Raw genomic sequence first — 16401 nt, forward strand, 5'->3', positions numbered from 1 at the left:
ACCAACATGCCATTTCATCTGGCTTGCGCTTAGTGGGACCATTATTAGTGTTGTAAAAAGACAATGACCCAAAACCCACCTCCAGTAATGATGTGATCAAGAAGGAACGGCATGGAGTGCTTCGTCAGATAACATGGCCACCAGAATAAGCCAAACTCAACCCATTTGAAATGTTTTGGGTGATTTGGACCATAGTGATGGCAAGGTAGCCAAGGGGGTACATTGAAGAACCTAATGTGTAACAAAAATTTGAGGGTTTTTTTGGTCTTTTTTTCCATCTGTGTTCTTTTTTTGTTTTGCTTCTTTCAGCCTGAATCTACAATCTGCACATTCCACAAAGAAACCCCATCCATGAACCGATGTGTCCAAACTTTTAACTGCTTCTACACATCATACATGGTTTAGAAATACTGACCATGGGAAGCAAACACAGGCAAGTCCAGAAAATCTGCCAGCAAGATCTTAGAGACCACTTTGATAAATGGACAACACAGTTCTAGCACTAAGTGTGTTGATGCTGAAATCTAGAAACCTCATGCATATGAACGGCATATGATCCAGATAAACCTTATATAAGTCATTAATTGAGGCAACTACTTTTCTGGTCACAATACACCAAGAAGTCACCAAGCTGTGAAAGGGATTATGGCTGTAACTATGCAAAAACATTCAAAGAGCTGTCTCACCATTGATAACAGTGAGCAAGAATACAATGAAAAACAAAAACTGTGTCCACAACTACGGAAAATATTGTTAGGAAATCAATAAAAAATGAATTTACAGCTACAATTTAATTTCCCTGCATTTGAACTCTATGGCTGAAAATAATGAGTTCACTTGTCGTCTTGTCCAAAACCAAAAAAAGACACCTAATGATATCACAGGGCTGAAAACTTGGCTCTGATACGCGGCATCTTCTTTCTTTCGATTACTCAGATTATGCAAACAGTAACTATTGTATTGTCAGGGGAGGTAAGTATTGTAAAATACACTGCAGACATGTATTACAGAGGGCTGGAGGAAAGAAAGTAGCAACGTCCACAATGCAGCCACCCAGATTTACAGCAGTAGTCTTAACATCAAGAAAAATAATATAATGGGTTCGAAAAATAGAAATATTACATGTGTGTGTCTATATATATATATATATGAACCCAGCAGCGGTGTAAGATGTATGAAAACATTGAACATATGAAATTTGGACGACTTTACAGCTATATGGAGTGTACTTATAAAAATGAAGGTCAATTCATGTAAGCCCATTAGCCGCGGTAAGGCGCACCTCTTTGATGTGACCCTAACCTAATATCATGCCTCTCCCGGGGTCAAAGGCCAAAAACTTAAAGGGTAAGTTGGATCCAGACACGCAAAATGTTATATACACGTATGTACTGAATATACAGTAGGTGTATATATATAGATAGATAGATTTACTTTTTTGTCACTTATATAGCGCCATTAATTCCACAGTGCTTTACAATATATAGACATATAAAATTTTACATTTATCTAACCTTATACAATATATATACATATATATATAATTTTATACACATATTTTCATAATATATATATATAAATACACACATATACACACAGACACACATACACATTATAAATATATCTAGCCATACATCTATATGTCCTCAATAGTATGTATGTATGTATATATATACACACACACTCCAGTGTATATATTACATATATATATATATACCATTGTATATATGTATATCTCCTATTGTGGATATGTGTATAGGATATATATGATGCAGCTGTATCGGATCTGTGCGTGTAATGCACTTAATGCAATTATGAACTTATCTCTGCTGCACGGAGCGGCTCGGCTCTGCTACGTCTCCACGCACATGAAGCAGCATTAGACATTTTCTTGATGAGCAATATCTGTATCATTAAGATGGAAGCAGCCATCAGCCGATGAGCCTCTTCCTCCGATCTGCTGGAACCTCTCATCACTCCATAGGACGAGACCTCGCCAGCTCCATGCCTGGAATTTGTGGACCCGGCTGTTAGAAGCCATCGGGGTGGCATCCTGACGTGGCAATTAGAGGCCGCATTAAACAGAGCACATTCGGCTAAACTTAAATTTGCAAATGTATTTTTTTTTTTCTGCTCCAAAGCCGTTCATTTCGGAGAGTTTCCATAGTGACAATGGAACTAATTTCCCTAATACGTCGGATTCTGCCCCTCTTTTCATTCTCCGCAAAAACGCATCAGAGCCGAGCGAGCGATTCTCACCGATGAATGTCATTTATTGATTTATGTCTTCCTCCACAAGAAAATAAGCAGCCCCATCCCATGTCTCATCTTGTAAGGGTTTTTAAGAAAGAAATGAAATGTACTTACATCTCTGATTCCTGCGCTTACTCTTGTACATGGTCAGCGGGGACGGATGACACTTTTCACCAAGTAATTATTTCGATTTTATTCACAGGGCGACACAAAGGGAGCGGATTGTGCTTCTGCTTTGCAGAGAGACACTTGGCTCTGATGGGAGCTAACCAGCAATTTCACACTGTGAACATGGTAGAAACCATTCCTGAGAAATACAGGGGGGAGCAAGGCACGGAGCAAATCATCTATAGGATGAAACGTGAATGGCGGATCCAATTGTTTAAGTTATTAAAAATTGCATCTGATTTACTGTATATCTTAAGTCTTTACCAAGTTGATGATGATTTATTAGAAATAATAATCTTACCAATATATAATAATAATAATACTTATTACAATTATCAGGTTATTGATAACGTTGGTAAAGAAGCGTTACGCACTTTGGATGTTCCCTTTGTTTTAAAGGGTTTTTGGATAAGCAGACTACCACGTTTCACTTCTGCAACCTGGCAACATGCATTCAATTACTCCACCCCCCTACTAATTCAGGTTATTAGCTAAATTCACAAACATTCTGATGTTTTACAAAAAACTATTAAAAAAGGACAATGTTAATACCGCGACACAATTGATATAATAAGGGGTTTCTCCAAATTCAACATAAATGTCACTTTTACTGACTAATATGGTCTCCAAAAGAGTCAACCTCTTTGTGACTAACATTTTGAGCACCTACGGCTGTTATAACCTGCTGCCAATAAGATGCATGATGAAAGAAATGAGCCGGAACACATGTGAGGGAGGTGCAGTGTATAAGTGCCCATTATTCACACTGTGGTCATTTGGCAGACAAAACCTAGAATAAAAACAAAATGAGCAAATCCCCTGCAGTAAGTAAATAAATTAGTAATAATACATGTACAGTAAATAGCAAAGGGTACTTAGTTGACATCCATAAGATGCGCCAATTCTGGCGCTTAGCCTCCGCTCTTCCAGTTTTTCCTGGCGCAGTGGCAAATGGGGTAATAGTTGTGGTGTTGATGTGAGTTGTTTTATGACCACTGACATCAAGTCCAGGGGTTAGTAATGGAAAGGCATCTATAAAACACTGCCATTACTAACCCCATAGTCAAATTTACTAAAGACACAGAGTAAAGTCCTTTATTTGAAATAAAAACATACTCCCTCTTTTACGCATTAATTCCACAAAAATAAAAAAGCAAAGTTATGTTTACTTTTCTGCCGATAATCCGTTAATGGCCATGTCCCACAACAATCCAGATGGTTTGGTGGGTGATCGCATCAGCGATGCAACCTCTCTCCACACCAGCCAGAAGACACTGAGCTGAGCGTGAGAATGCATGGGAAAACCCCTATAAAGAGAATCTGTCACCAGGTTTTTGCTACCTCATCTGAGAGCAGCATGATTGAGAGAAAGAGACCCTGATTCCAGCAAAGTATCAATTAGTTTACTGAGTGCAGCAGTTGTGATACAGAGTTTTTAGATGCAGCATGCAGCAGAGCTCAGAAAGCTACCCCCGCCCACAGCACAGCTTTCTGTGTACATTGTCTGTTAACAGTGAGCTGCTAATCAGTGCTGGGGTGGAGTTGGACCAGAATGCATGTGGCATCTACTTTGGCAGTGATAATCTGCTGATAAAATACTAATGCTGTGGAAACAGCAAGCACAGCCTAATAGGTGGCACAATCCTAAAAATCAGTGTCTTAGCCGATACCTCATACTGCCCTCAGATTACATAGCGAAAAAAACCTTCTATTTAAAGAGGCAATTTCTGGTTGACATTGCTATATGGGGCAAACTAAGGCAGAGGGTTCATATAGGCATTCCGCAAATTGTAGGCTCACAAGAGCTGGACCTCCTCCCCTTTGTACCAGTCTGCTATTCTTAGTTTGCTATAAACATTGCACATTGCATATTAACAGTAAGCTGCTAATCAGTGTTGTAGGTGTGGTCAGTCTAGTAAGCACAGGAATTTTAGTCCTGGCAGTGATAATCACTTGCTGATAAAACACTCATTGTATTGAAATAACCATACACAGCCTAATAAGTGACACTTTGCTGAAATCTGTGTCTCAGCCCCTACTTTATGCTTTCAGATTACACATAAAAAATTTTCTGAAAGATTCCCGTTAAAAGGAAAACGGTCATGTCAAATAATGCTATTTAGCTGAAGATATAAGGTTGATCTACAGGTAAATAGCGTTAGAAAGATGTCTGAAAGTACAGCTCCTTGAAGAAAATGAACTTTATTCCTCTTGAAAGCTGCATTAAGTCATGCAGATGTGCCGACAAGGTCAGTCCCCACAGTAAACACATCCTGGCACCGTAACTGACAGATGGCTCTGCAGTGCATCAGTGCCAGGGCATGCTACTCATAGTGCTGTGTGTGGGGACTGCAGGCATGCCAGTACACCTTTATGACAGCTGGTGGCTCCTGGGAGGAAAATACATTTTCTCCCAGGTGCAACACTTTTAGTACAGCAGCTATTTGAAATAACGCTTTGATGGTTCAAGTCCGCAAGTAAAAATAATCGTCATTTGCATGAGATTTCAGAAACCTCATTCACTCTTCTGGTACTGTGCAATGCATCATTTTCACCCATGGAAAATAATGCAACATGTGCAGGTGCCCTTACAAGAAAGAGAATTAAGAAATCTCCTGGACATAGATTACTGTGTTACCAAAAGCAGTTTTAACTTGTACAGAGTGATGGCAGCAAAACTATGGTTTAAAGCTTGTCAACCCCTTTATGACCTATGACGTAAAGGTACATCATACGCTGCCTCCCGGTCTTCTTTTCAGGCACATGACACCTGATTTGATCAGCTTTCATGTGCCCTAAACAGCCATGGATGGAATTGTGATCCACCCGAGGCTGTTTACATGTTAAATGCCGCTGTCAATCTCTGTCATGCACGCGCCGGAAGAACATCACTAACCCCATCCATCGGCACCCTGTCACGTGATCGCAGGGCACCGATGGGATCGCATCACAACCCGGGTCTGCCAGGGATCCCTGTGGTTGTCATTGCAGATCTGCTATGAAGCCCTGCTATGCGTAGCATATGCGATCAAAAGACTGCAGCTTCAAGTCTCCTAAAGAAACTATTGAAGCAAGTGAAAAGTCTAAAAAAAAAGTTTTACTAAATATTTAAAAAAATATTTTCACTTTCAAAATAAAACAATAAAAAAACAAAAAATACACATATTTGGTATCGCTGGGTTCAGAAACACCCAATCTATCAAAATAAAAATCCAATCAGTAAACAATGTATTTACAATCAAAATGCCAAAATTACGTATTTTTGGTTGCTACAGCATTGCAATAAAATGCAATAATGGGCGATCAAAAGATCATATGTGTCCTAAAAACATATAGATAAAAACGTCAGCTCAGTATGCAAAAAAATAAGCCGTCACACGGGTCTAGATCCAAAACAATAGAGATGCTACCGATCTCGGAAAATGGAACCTTTTTTATTTTACAAACTGTGGATTTTTTTTCAACACTAAAATAAAAAAGAACCTAGACAAGTTTGATGTCTGCGAACTCATAGTGACCTGGAGAATCATAATGGCAGGTCAGTTTTATCATTTAGTGAACTTGGTAGAAAAAAAAACCCAATTGTTGAATTGCACTTTTTTTTGCACTTTCACCGCACTTGGATTTTTTCCCTGTTTTTCAGTACATTTTATGGCAAAACCAATGATGTTGTTCAAAAATACAACTCGTTCCACAAGAAACAAGCCCTCACATGGCCATATTGATGAAAAAATAAAAACGTTATGGCTCTGGGAAGAAGTGGAGCAAAAAAACGAAAACGCAAAAGCGGAAAATCCCAAGATGGGGAACGGGTTAAAGAGAACCCGTCGGTACAATTTTGTAATGTAACGTAAAGACATGGCTGTAATGGCGCTGTGTTACTGAGATTTTTTGATTCTGTAATCACCATTTGAAGTTTTCTGCTTGGTAGATTTCAGGGATTAAAAAAGAACCACAAAGCGGAGTTCGTCACCAAAGGTATCAATCAATGTAATCAGCATTACAGAGCCATTACAGCCCGGTCCTTACATCACAAAATCGTGCCGACAGGTTCTCTTTAACTAGACATGTCATATAGATGTGCGAGCAGAAAATTCCCAGATTATTTCATTCTATCCACTATTTCAGTATTGCGCAGAAGGCCATGATTTACTCAAGAGTGTGACCCAGAGTATTGTCAGGTAATGAATCCTCAATGTCACAAGGGAGTCTCATAAGTCGTAGTGATCACTCCATGCTGCTTACTGTTGCCATGTTTCTGTAAAAATCCATTTCCCGTCCTCAATCACTGACTGTGATCATCCCATAAACGCCCTGTAGGAGTCTCATCTTATATCACTCTGCCAGCTTGTAACCGCACGGACATTACCGATATCAGGCCCCGTATGTCAGCAGGACAAAAGCGGCTTATTAGAAGACAATCAATTCCTTCCTGGTCAATCAGTACAATCATGAATAACATGGCGCTAGTGCTTTGCTTGCTTGGTTTGTTCACACTAGAATCTTTAATTTCATCTAAAAATATCACAGGGATCACAGTAAGGGGACAATGAAAACACCTTGGGCACCTTGGTGTTGGAAAGGGGGTATATCTCATATAAGGGACTCCTTAACCCTGTGTTCATTTTGGCACCCATCTTTGGTGCTCAGCACATGGCATATCTGCCTGTTTTGCGACCACTCTTCTCCTTCACCTTGGTGCCAACACCTTTTTTTCCAAAATCACCTACTCCTCTGCTTTTTATTTGGGATCCATTCTCACAACTTTGTAGCTTTGCAATAACTTCTATTTGGTGCCAGTTATGTTCAAAGATATTTGCTGTCTTGATAGCCCTTGGCTTTTATCTGGCTAGATTCCTGATTCTAATCTATCTATCTATCTATCTATCTATTATCTATCTGTGAGAAAGGCTCTTGGAAGTCAAAACGTCGCCAAGCCATATGGACCTAATAAAGTCCACCTTTACTTTTGAAAATCCTGAAGTGCTGCCTCCCATTTTTTCTTCTTAGATATCTGGTAAGTAGAGTTGAGCGAAACAGGTCGGCCAGATTCATAAGTCAACGACTTATGGCAAAGTCGGGTTTCGCTGACCGAAACCCGACCATAGCATGAAGTCGCCCATGCGGCCGGCAAAACGAGCGCCAAAGTCAGATTTCCCAGAATGCTTGCAGAGAGTTTTCGCGCACTTTAAAAAAGCGGTCCGGCATGTAGGTGTGTTTACTGTCCTCCACTCACTGCCGACTTTGCTTCCCCATTGACTTGCATTGGGTTTCGTGTTTCAGTCGGATGTCTGACTTTTCCCTATAGTCGGAAGATTTAGTTCGACTCGACTTTTGAGAAGGTCGGGTTTCATGAAACCCGACTCGACCCTAAAAAAGGCAAAGTCGCTCATCTCTACTGGTAAGTATATGGATTTATTGCTGGGAAGTTTGCACTCATTCAATAGATTTTTTTCTAACTTCTTAGATATCTATCTATCATCTATCTATTTATCTATCTACTATCCATCTATCCCATATCTATCTATCTATCTATCTATCTATCTATCTATCTACCATTGGGTAGTTAACTTAATATTTTTAAATATCAGATATTAAAGGACTTGAAGGCTATCTTATATTCCCATGATAATTGAAATGTTCCAGCTGCAAAATTATGTGCTATTAACTGTCTACAAAGACAGTCTATTATCGAGGTTAAACCAGCCAACAAGAGGCATAAGATAGTCCTGATGTCAGGGGAATTACATGGAGGAAGATAGTAAACTACTTTATGATATTATGAAAAATTATGAAAAATTAAATTGTGATCTGACCACATAATAGACGACCAGTCCCTCTTACAAGACAATGTAGAGAAGGAAGTGATCTAAAAAAAATGGGTGAGAAGCCAGATATCCAGTAAGACCATAGTGGTATGCTTTACCAAAATACTGAGGTCTGTCATAGGCATAGGCTGCCATTGTATTCCGCAGCTTGAGTTTGGTTTACTTAGGATGATGCCCTGCAGAGAACGATGATCTTTTATGCTACACAAAGATCATTTCATTCGATGAAACAAGCATTTTTACAACGATTGTTCACAATTGTCTTGCAGTTTAAATGCCCCTTAAAGTAATCTGTCAAGAGGTTTTTGCTACTTTTTTGGAGAACAGCATGATGTGGGCAAAGAGTCACTGAATCCAGGGATATATCACTTAGTTTACTGGGTGCAGCTGTTCTGACACAGAGTTTTTAGATTTAGCATGAAGCAGAGCTGAAAAGCTAACCCCATCCAAACCAGGCTCTGTATGTAGAAAGGCATGAATTTCTGTAGACAATGATAATCACCTGGTAATAAAACCTTTATTGTAAGTAAACAACACCACACAGCCTGACATGTGACACATCCTTGAATTTTGTGTTTTATCCCCTACCTCACGCTGTCCTCAGATTACATAGCAAAAACCTGCAGACAAATTCACTTTAAGTGTGAGCAATTAGATAACTTAAAGGAAATTGTTCCCCAAACAAAAGTTTATTTTTTTCACTAGATCTTGGAATTAAAATAAGGTCCACAGTAGGAAGTGATCAAAAACATGTTCCTGTGCTGAGACAATCTTATAAATGTGCCCCTGCTGTGTACTGTGTAATGGCTGTGTCTGACCGTACAGGAACATGGTCTGATCATACCACAGCTCCTGGGCAGGGGAGCAAATGAAAGAGTATACAGACATTACAGTAGGAGATCACAGCTGATTCTTTTATGTGAGGTAAAACATTTTTTATCTCAAAGAAAGAATCAGCTGTGATCCTGGGTCGCCCTCCCAGGGCTGTGGGGTACTCGGTACCGGGCCGGTCTCTCAAAAGGGAATGTCACAGTAGTGGTGACCCGGTCCGTGGCCCTGGGCGCCCATGTAAAAGGGGTTAAGTGATGGAATAAAGTTTATGAGTGGATGATTCGTGATGCCACCTGTGGTGTTCGGCAATGAAGATGTTAAGCTGACGCTGCAGACAGATCCTCTGGGACAGATGGTGGGGTGCAGCAGTGATGTTGTGGCCCTCCACAGGTAGGGCTGTAGTCCCAGGGCAGTGTAGATAGGTGTTGGGGAAGAGGGTGCAGTGTTAGGCACCGGGATGTAGCAGTGCCAGAGAGTTTGTAGGAAGAAGGCAAGGACACAACAGGGTGCAGTTTAATTTACCATTACTTTGCTTGGCAAATGCAGTCCAGGGTCCAGATTACAGATGGCACAGGAGCTGGCTAGCCTGGAAGCAACTTAGGAATCTCTCTATGCAGATGGGTTGTGTAGTCTCCTTCCTAGCGCTTAGTTTTAGGTACTTGCAGTACTGTGTTACACTGAAGTTCCACTTGCTTATTCTCTTTAGAACTCCCTCGTATGGCAGACAGCTGTAGCCTTCTTCTTCTGGCTCACAGGTCGCTGTTGTGCCTCCGAGTCTTATGTGGGAATAGAGCACTTACTGCTTCCTATTCCTCCAGTTTCTGTTGCAGGACCATCAGTGTCCGTACAGCCTTGGAGACCGGGCTCCAGATCATGCACTATAGCTGGGAATGAGCCTGAAATCTTTGCTCAATCTCCCAGCTCCTCTCCTCACGTCCACACACGTTGCCCTCCTCACACAAACTCCCAATCTTCCTTCCTGGCCCCCAGAGCAGCTCTTCCCCCAGTTTTGGGTTCAGAGCTCCCTCTGCTGACCAGGAATGGAAACTGTGCTGTGTGTTGTGGTTAACTGCCAGAGAGATCCTTTACTGCTTCCAAGCATGACATCACACTCCCTAAGAGGAAGGTAATGCCACTGTGGCGACCATACTCCTGGGGTCGTCACAATCCCATGCTGTCCTGACTGTACAGTTTTTTGCTTTCTCCCCCGCCTAGGAGCTGTGGAATGATCAGACCATGTTCTTGCACGGTCAGACACAGCCATTACACCGTCCACAGCAGGGGCGCATTTATAAGATTATCTCGGCACAGAGACAATTTTTTAATCACATCTAATTGTGGAGCTTATTTTTTTCCAATATCTAGTAAATAATATGAATTTTTTTTTGTGGGAAAACCCCTTTAACAATGGTTATAGAGCGCCAACTTCAGGTAATGCGTTGCTCTATTACAACAACCACCATCTGCGACATATTAAAAGATCATTGCCCTATAGCCAGTTCTTGAGATTAAAAACAATAGCTCAGATGAAGATTTTGAGAGGCAAGTCACTGAGTTGAAAATCAGATTAAATGACTTGGGTTGGAGGAGAGCGGTATCCTCGCTAATTAATCGAAGAAGCTGTGACTAAGACTCGTTCACAGGCTAGGACTAAGATGATACAGCCCTGGCAGGACATGCAAAAAATACAAGAAGATGAGAAGAGCTTGATCTTCTGTGTTGAATTCAGCCCAATGGCTGGTAAAATTAAATCTGTAAGTAATAAAAACTGGCCTAAGGTTGAATCTGATGCAGTTCTGACAGAAGTAGCTAGCTGTACACCCATTATTTCCTTTAGAAGACATAGGAATATAAGGGATTATCTTGTGAGAGGGAGTTTAATACATGAAGAAAACTTGGCTCGAAAATAGAATCTTTATAGGCAATCAAAGGTGTGGTAACTGTTCTTGCGGTTTACATTCCCTTGTATATTTAATTAATCAAATGTGTGTAAATGTGCTCGTAATGTAGTGTGGGTGTGTTAATATACTCACCTACTGCTACTCTCTCCAGTGTCCAGACCAGCACCTTCCTTCTCCTCATTTCAGTGATGTCACCTCAATTGCGACTAGTTGGGGCACTCTATGCTCTATGCGTGAGTTGGAAGTCAATTTTACAATGAAAACCTCTGGAGCCTCGCTCCACCTCATTCTAAGGGTCCCGTTACACATAGCGACGCTCCAGCGATCCCGACAACAATACGACCCTATAAGGATCGCTGGAGCGTCACTATGTAGGGTCACAGGCCGAGCTGGGGGGTGGTCCCTCTTCTTACCGCGCAGAGACGAAAGAGACAAGATGGAGACAGATTCTGGGTGCAACAGGTCCAAGCTTTATTCACTCGCTGTCCGCCTGACAGCCTCACAGCACTCCGCAATTTTCCTCAAGGCTCTCCGGTTACAATACACCACAGAACACCGCACTTTCGCCAGGTTTGGATTCTCTTCACAGCGCACAGACTGTCACAGTCCTCCTGTCACTGGAGCTCCCCCTGGGGACTGGAACCTTCTGGAACCCTCCCTCAGTATTTATAGCACTCCCGGTCTCCTGTCACTGTAACTCCGCCCCCATGACCAACGGTTTCTAAAGCCCTAAGCTGATGTCAAGTCCTTTGCTCACACTCCTCCTCGATACACGTGCTTCAACGAGTTCGCTCGTCGTTGTTACGGTGTCAAACACAGCGATGCATGCTGGCCAGCGGGACACCAGCGATAAAAAAATGGCCTAGGATGTTCGAGGACAATCAGCGAGATCGCAGAGGGGGCCCGGTCACAGCTGCGAGTCACACATAGCAAGATCGCTGGGGAGATCGCTGTTGCATCACAAAACCTGTGATGCTTCAGCGATCTCGCTAACGATCTCGCTATGTGTGACGGGGCCTTTACACTCCATACACTTTCATTGTAATAGTCACATCAGTGAGGTGACGCGTCTGCAGTGGGGTGACGTCACTAAAAAGAGAAGACCGGTGCCGGACACCAGAGAGAGCAGTGGTAGGTGAGAATATTAATACACTCACACTACATTACATGCACATATACACACATTTAATTAAAAAAAATAAATAACTGGGAGTATTTCTTTAAAGATGTGGATTGAGACTTGGGGAAATTAGAAATCAGGTATTGGACTTTATAAATTGTCGGAATGACTTTGTGGTCTATGTGCTTTTTTATGCCTTTGGTAAGACAATTTGTCGTTTACATAAAATAAAAAAACCACATACGTTCATCATTACACATACAATTTGGCAGCAAAAAATGAATAAAACATCTCTGTGAGGAACATAAAGGTGATCTGATCTGAATATTGCACAGATCAAACACATTTTCAAAGGAAAAATTGGATGAAATAGACATATGCTACTTTTACAAAGAGAAGAGCCCAGGATTACTGGGTGCATTAGGTATGAATGGGCGCAATGATTTAAGTGTGATTATTTAGTATTATCTTATTCTAGAGGGTGATATGCATTGTCCTTCTTACCAATTTATATGTTGTATATGTGTTTCCTTATCTTATATATGTGAATATTTCTACTACAATTTGTACATACTGCACATAGGTTATTGAGTTTGGAGATGTGCTCTATCCCCAAATTGTATGGACAGGAGATTGAATGAGTGCGGTGTTCAGGAACAAGAGGAAGCATGTACCTAGTGTACAACAGCTGCTGTACATGCTGTCTAATACTCCACCTGCCTCCCCGCTGTTGTTGAAACCTTTTGAATAAAGTCATGCAATTATTTATGGACTGGTGATTGCTGCATTTTGTTATATTCCCTGTGGTTACCATGCAATGGTGCATTTATGAAATAACATCCTCTTTGCTGTAGGTTGGAGCTACAAAACAACTTTGACCATAACACAAATTACGCAGCTAAAAATTGCTTGGTGCTGAAGCTACATCATATCTCAATACGAGTAAGTAGGGTCACATTGCACCCCAAAGGGATGACAAGCAAGTCACAAAAAAATCAAATCTGTTTGGATTTTTTACCACTTGTTTATTAGTGTGGTGCTATCCTCAGTGTCACAACACAAGCCCATTTACTTGTATTGCTCTGTGAGTAGCACCTGTCAATCTTTGGTTGTGGGACAAGGTAAGCAGAGACTGTAGGTACACCCCTGCAGATTATATTGTGCCATAAATTCCAAGGTGTTTAACAGACATCATCATCACTGTCCCCATTGGGGTTGACAATCTATATTCCCTATCAATATGTCTTTGGGTTGTGGGAGGAAACAGGAGTACCTGGAGGAGACTCACACAAACACGGAGAGAACATACAAACTCCATGCAGATGTTGACCTTGGTGGGATTTGTCCCCAGGACCCCAGTGCTGCCCCGTATCTGCAGGTTAATAGCGTTGGTTGTGGGACAAGGTAAGCAGGAACTGTAGGTACACCCCTGCAGATTATATTGTGCCATAAGGTTGTGGGACAAGGTTGTGAGAGGAAACAGGAGTACCTGGAGGAAACCCACGCAAACACGGGGAGAACATACAAACTCCATGCAGATGTTGTCCTTGGTGGGATTTGTCCCCAGGACACCAGCGCTGCCCCATATCTGCAGGTTAATGGCGTCATCTGATGTATCTGCTTCCCTTTAACAATTATTCAGTGAATTGTGTACCCTATTAGAGTCAATGGATACAGTCAATTGAAATTCAGACAGTTTATATCTTTCAAAGAAAATACGCATGACCATCAGAGAAAAATGATGCGTTTTACATGGATGTGAATGTAGACACAGATGTGTGAATGTGGACAAGTAGAGATGGATTTCTAGCCAGTAGAAAACCGGGCACCACGCATTTATCAAAACCTGTAATGAAACCAAACACTATGCAGCTGACTCATTCTGGAAGAAAGTATGTATACGGTAAAATAATTTTATGTTGTGTATTTGCTTTAGGGCATCGCTGCAATCCAGTGATTTTACGGTTATTGACCTCCCTAATGACACATAAATTGCTGACACCAATAATACTGCAGCTAAGAGGCAGCAAGAAATAAGGAAAACATGAGAATCAAATAAACCACTGTTACTTTCTGCTCCAGGTTTTAAGAAATAAAAGTAAAGCAGCTGCTGAAATTTGCTTTTCAGAAACACATTCCCATGATAGGCAGAGGCTTAAGTGCTCGGGTTATAAAATGTCACTGCCGGTTTAACTATAATATAATGAGCCTACTCTTCTACAGCTTAATTCATTGCTCATTACTTATATGTAACCCATGAGGTGAGGCTATGCTCACATATTAGCGTCTCCTGGGACATGTTATTATCTCTATGTATTACTGGGCTGATACAATATATTGCATACTTAAGGTAAGGCTATGTTCACATTACAGTATTGCCTGCTACATATTATTATCCCTTTGTAGTACTGGGCTGATACAGTATTTGAAATTAATAAAATGAGGTTATGCACACATTCTAATGCCGCCTTCGCCATATTGTTATTTCTTTGTATTACTGGGCTGATACAGTCATAGAATCATAGGCTGTAGAAGGAAGTTGGAAGGGACCTCAAGGGTCATCGTGCCCAACCTCCTGCTCAAAGCAGGATTCACTAGACCATCTCAGACAGATGTCTGTCCAGCCTCTGTTTGAAGACTTCCATTGAAGGAGAACTCACCACCTCTCATGGCAGCCTGTTCCACTGATTGATCACCTGTACTGTCAAAAAGTTTTTTCTAATATCTAATCTATATCTTCCCCCTTTCAGTTTCATTCAATTGCCTCTCGTGTTTCCATGTGCAAATGAGAATAAGAAGGATTCTTCTACACTGTGACATCCCATCAGATATTTGTAGACAGTTAGTAAGTCTCCTCTTAGTCTTCTTATTTGGAAGCTAAACATTCCCAGATCCTTTAACCGTTCCTCATAGGACATACTCTGCAGTCCAGTCACCATGACGGTAGCTCTTCTCCGAACTTGATCCAGTTTTCATTATCTTTTTAAAATGTGATGCCTAGAACTGGAAAAAATATTCCATATGAGGCCTGATCAAGGAGGAGTAGAGGGGGATAATTACTTCACATGATCTAGACTCTATGCTTCTCTCATCCTATGACTGTGTTTGCCTTTTTGCTGCGGCATCACACTGTTGACTCGTGCATTCTGTGATGTATTAGTATACCCAAGTCTTTCAAGCATGCTGCTGCTTAGTTCTATTCCTCCCATTTCTTGCCCAGATGTAGACTTTTGCATTTCTCCCTGTTACATACCATTAGATTAATCGCTACTAAAGATGAGCGAATATTTAAATGTTCGGTTCGTTATATTGTTGTTTCTTTATTTTTGTTTTATTACAGGAGAACAAGGGTTTGCTGGAATTAGGCATCTGGTGAGTGTAACGGTGTTTGTTATTTTTAAATAAAATGGAAAATTGTGTTTAGTCTTATTTCTAATAAAGGACTTTATTCTGGCTGTGTATTTACCATGTAACTATAGGATTAGTAATAGATAGGTGTCTTATAGACGCCTCTCCATTACTAAGCTGTGGGCTTCATGTCACCTGACAATACAAAGGTGACATCAACCTCACAAATATGAACCTCACTTGCCACCACTACAGGACAAGTGGGAAGAGCCGGGCAAAGCGACACAATTTGCGCATCTAATAATGTCTGTTTTAGGAAGGCTGATTGTCAAAAATGGGTGGACCTCATATCATTTTTTAAAATTAATTATTTAAATAATTAAAAAAATACAGCATGTGGACCCCACTCCCCACTATTCTTGTCAACCAGCTTTGCTGAAGCTGACGGCTGAGGGTTGCAGCCCCCAGCTGTGAGTTTTGCCTAGCTGGTTATCAAAAATACAGTTTTTTTTAATAATTTATTTACAGCTCAGGAGTGGATATATATATATGTGATTGTGTGTTACTGACATCTATATCTCTCCGTATCCTATGTGTTTTTATCTGTTCTATCTATTCCGTTCTAACCTGTCACTCTGTGTTTTTACTGAACCCGGCATATGGATGGCCGGCTTTTATTCTATCTGTTACCGAATGTTATCGACTTTTTCAGATTTTTAAGAAAAATGCTCATGTTACCGATCACTAATCCAAATGTTCCATATTGGTGCTGAATTTTTGCTTGGCGATTGTTTTCCGAACATTTTCACTCATCTCTAATCGCTACTAAAGATGAGCGAATATTTAAATGTTCGGTTCGTTATATTGTTGTTTCTTTATTTTTGTTTTATTACAGGAGAACAAGGGTTTGCTGGAATTAGGCATCTGGTGAGTGTAACGGTGTTTGTTATTT

General features: G+C 40.9%; 1 protein-coding gene across 5 annotated transcripts in view; it reads right to left on the reverse strand.

The window, feature by feature from the left end:
• Nucleotides 1–16401, reverse strand: part of RALYL (RALY RNA binding protein like) — a 937349-nt gene that overhangs the window by 254996 nt on the left and 665952 nt on the right. The window contains exon 1 of one of the 5 annotated variants that reach the window (XM_073550586.1): nt 2368–2542. The exons of 3 other annotated variants lie outside the window; for them this stretch is intronic. In XM_073550586.1, coding sequence (XP_073406687.1) covers nt 2368–2398 — 31 coding nt within the window. In that variant the 5' untranslated portion in view covers nt 2399–2542. Of the gene's footprint in view, nt 1–2367; nt 2543–16401 lie in introns of those variants that run through there. One more of the 5 variants, XM_073550585.1, reaches the window with a different exon arrangement.

Source organism: Dendrobates tinctorius, unplaced genomic scaffold (assembly GCF_039654945.1).
Source record: "Dendrobates tinctorius isolate UK_male_01 unplaced genomic scaffold, ASM3965494v1 ptg000165l, whole genome shotgun sequence".
NCBI lineage: Eukaryota > Metazoa > Chordata > Amphibia > Anura > Dendrobatidae > Dendrobates > Dendrobates tinctorius.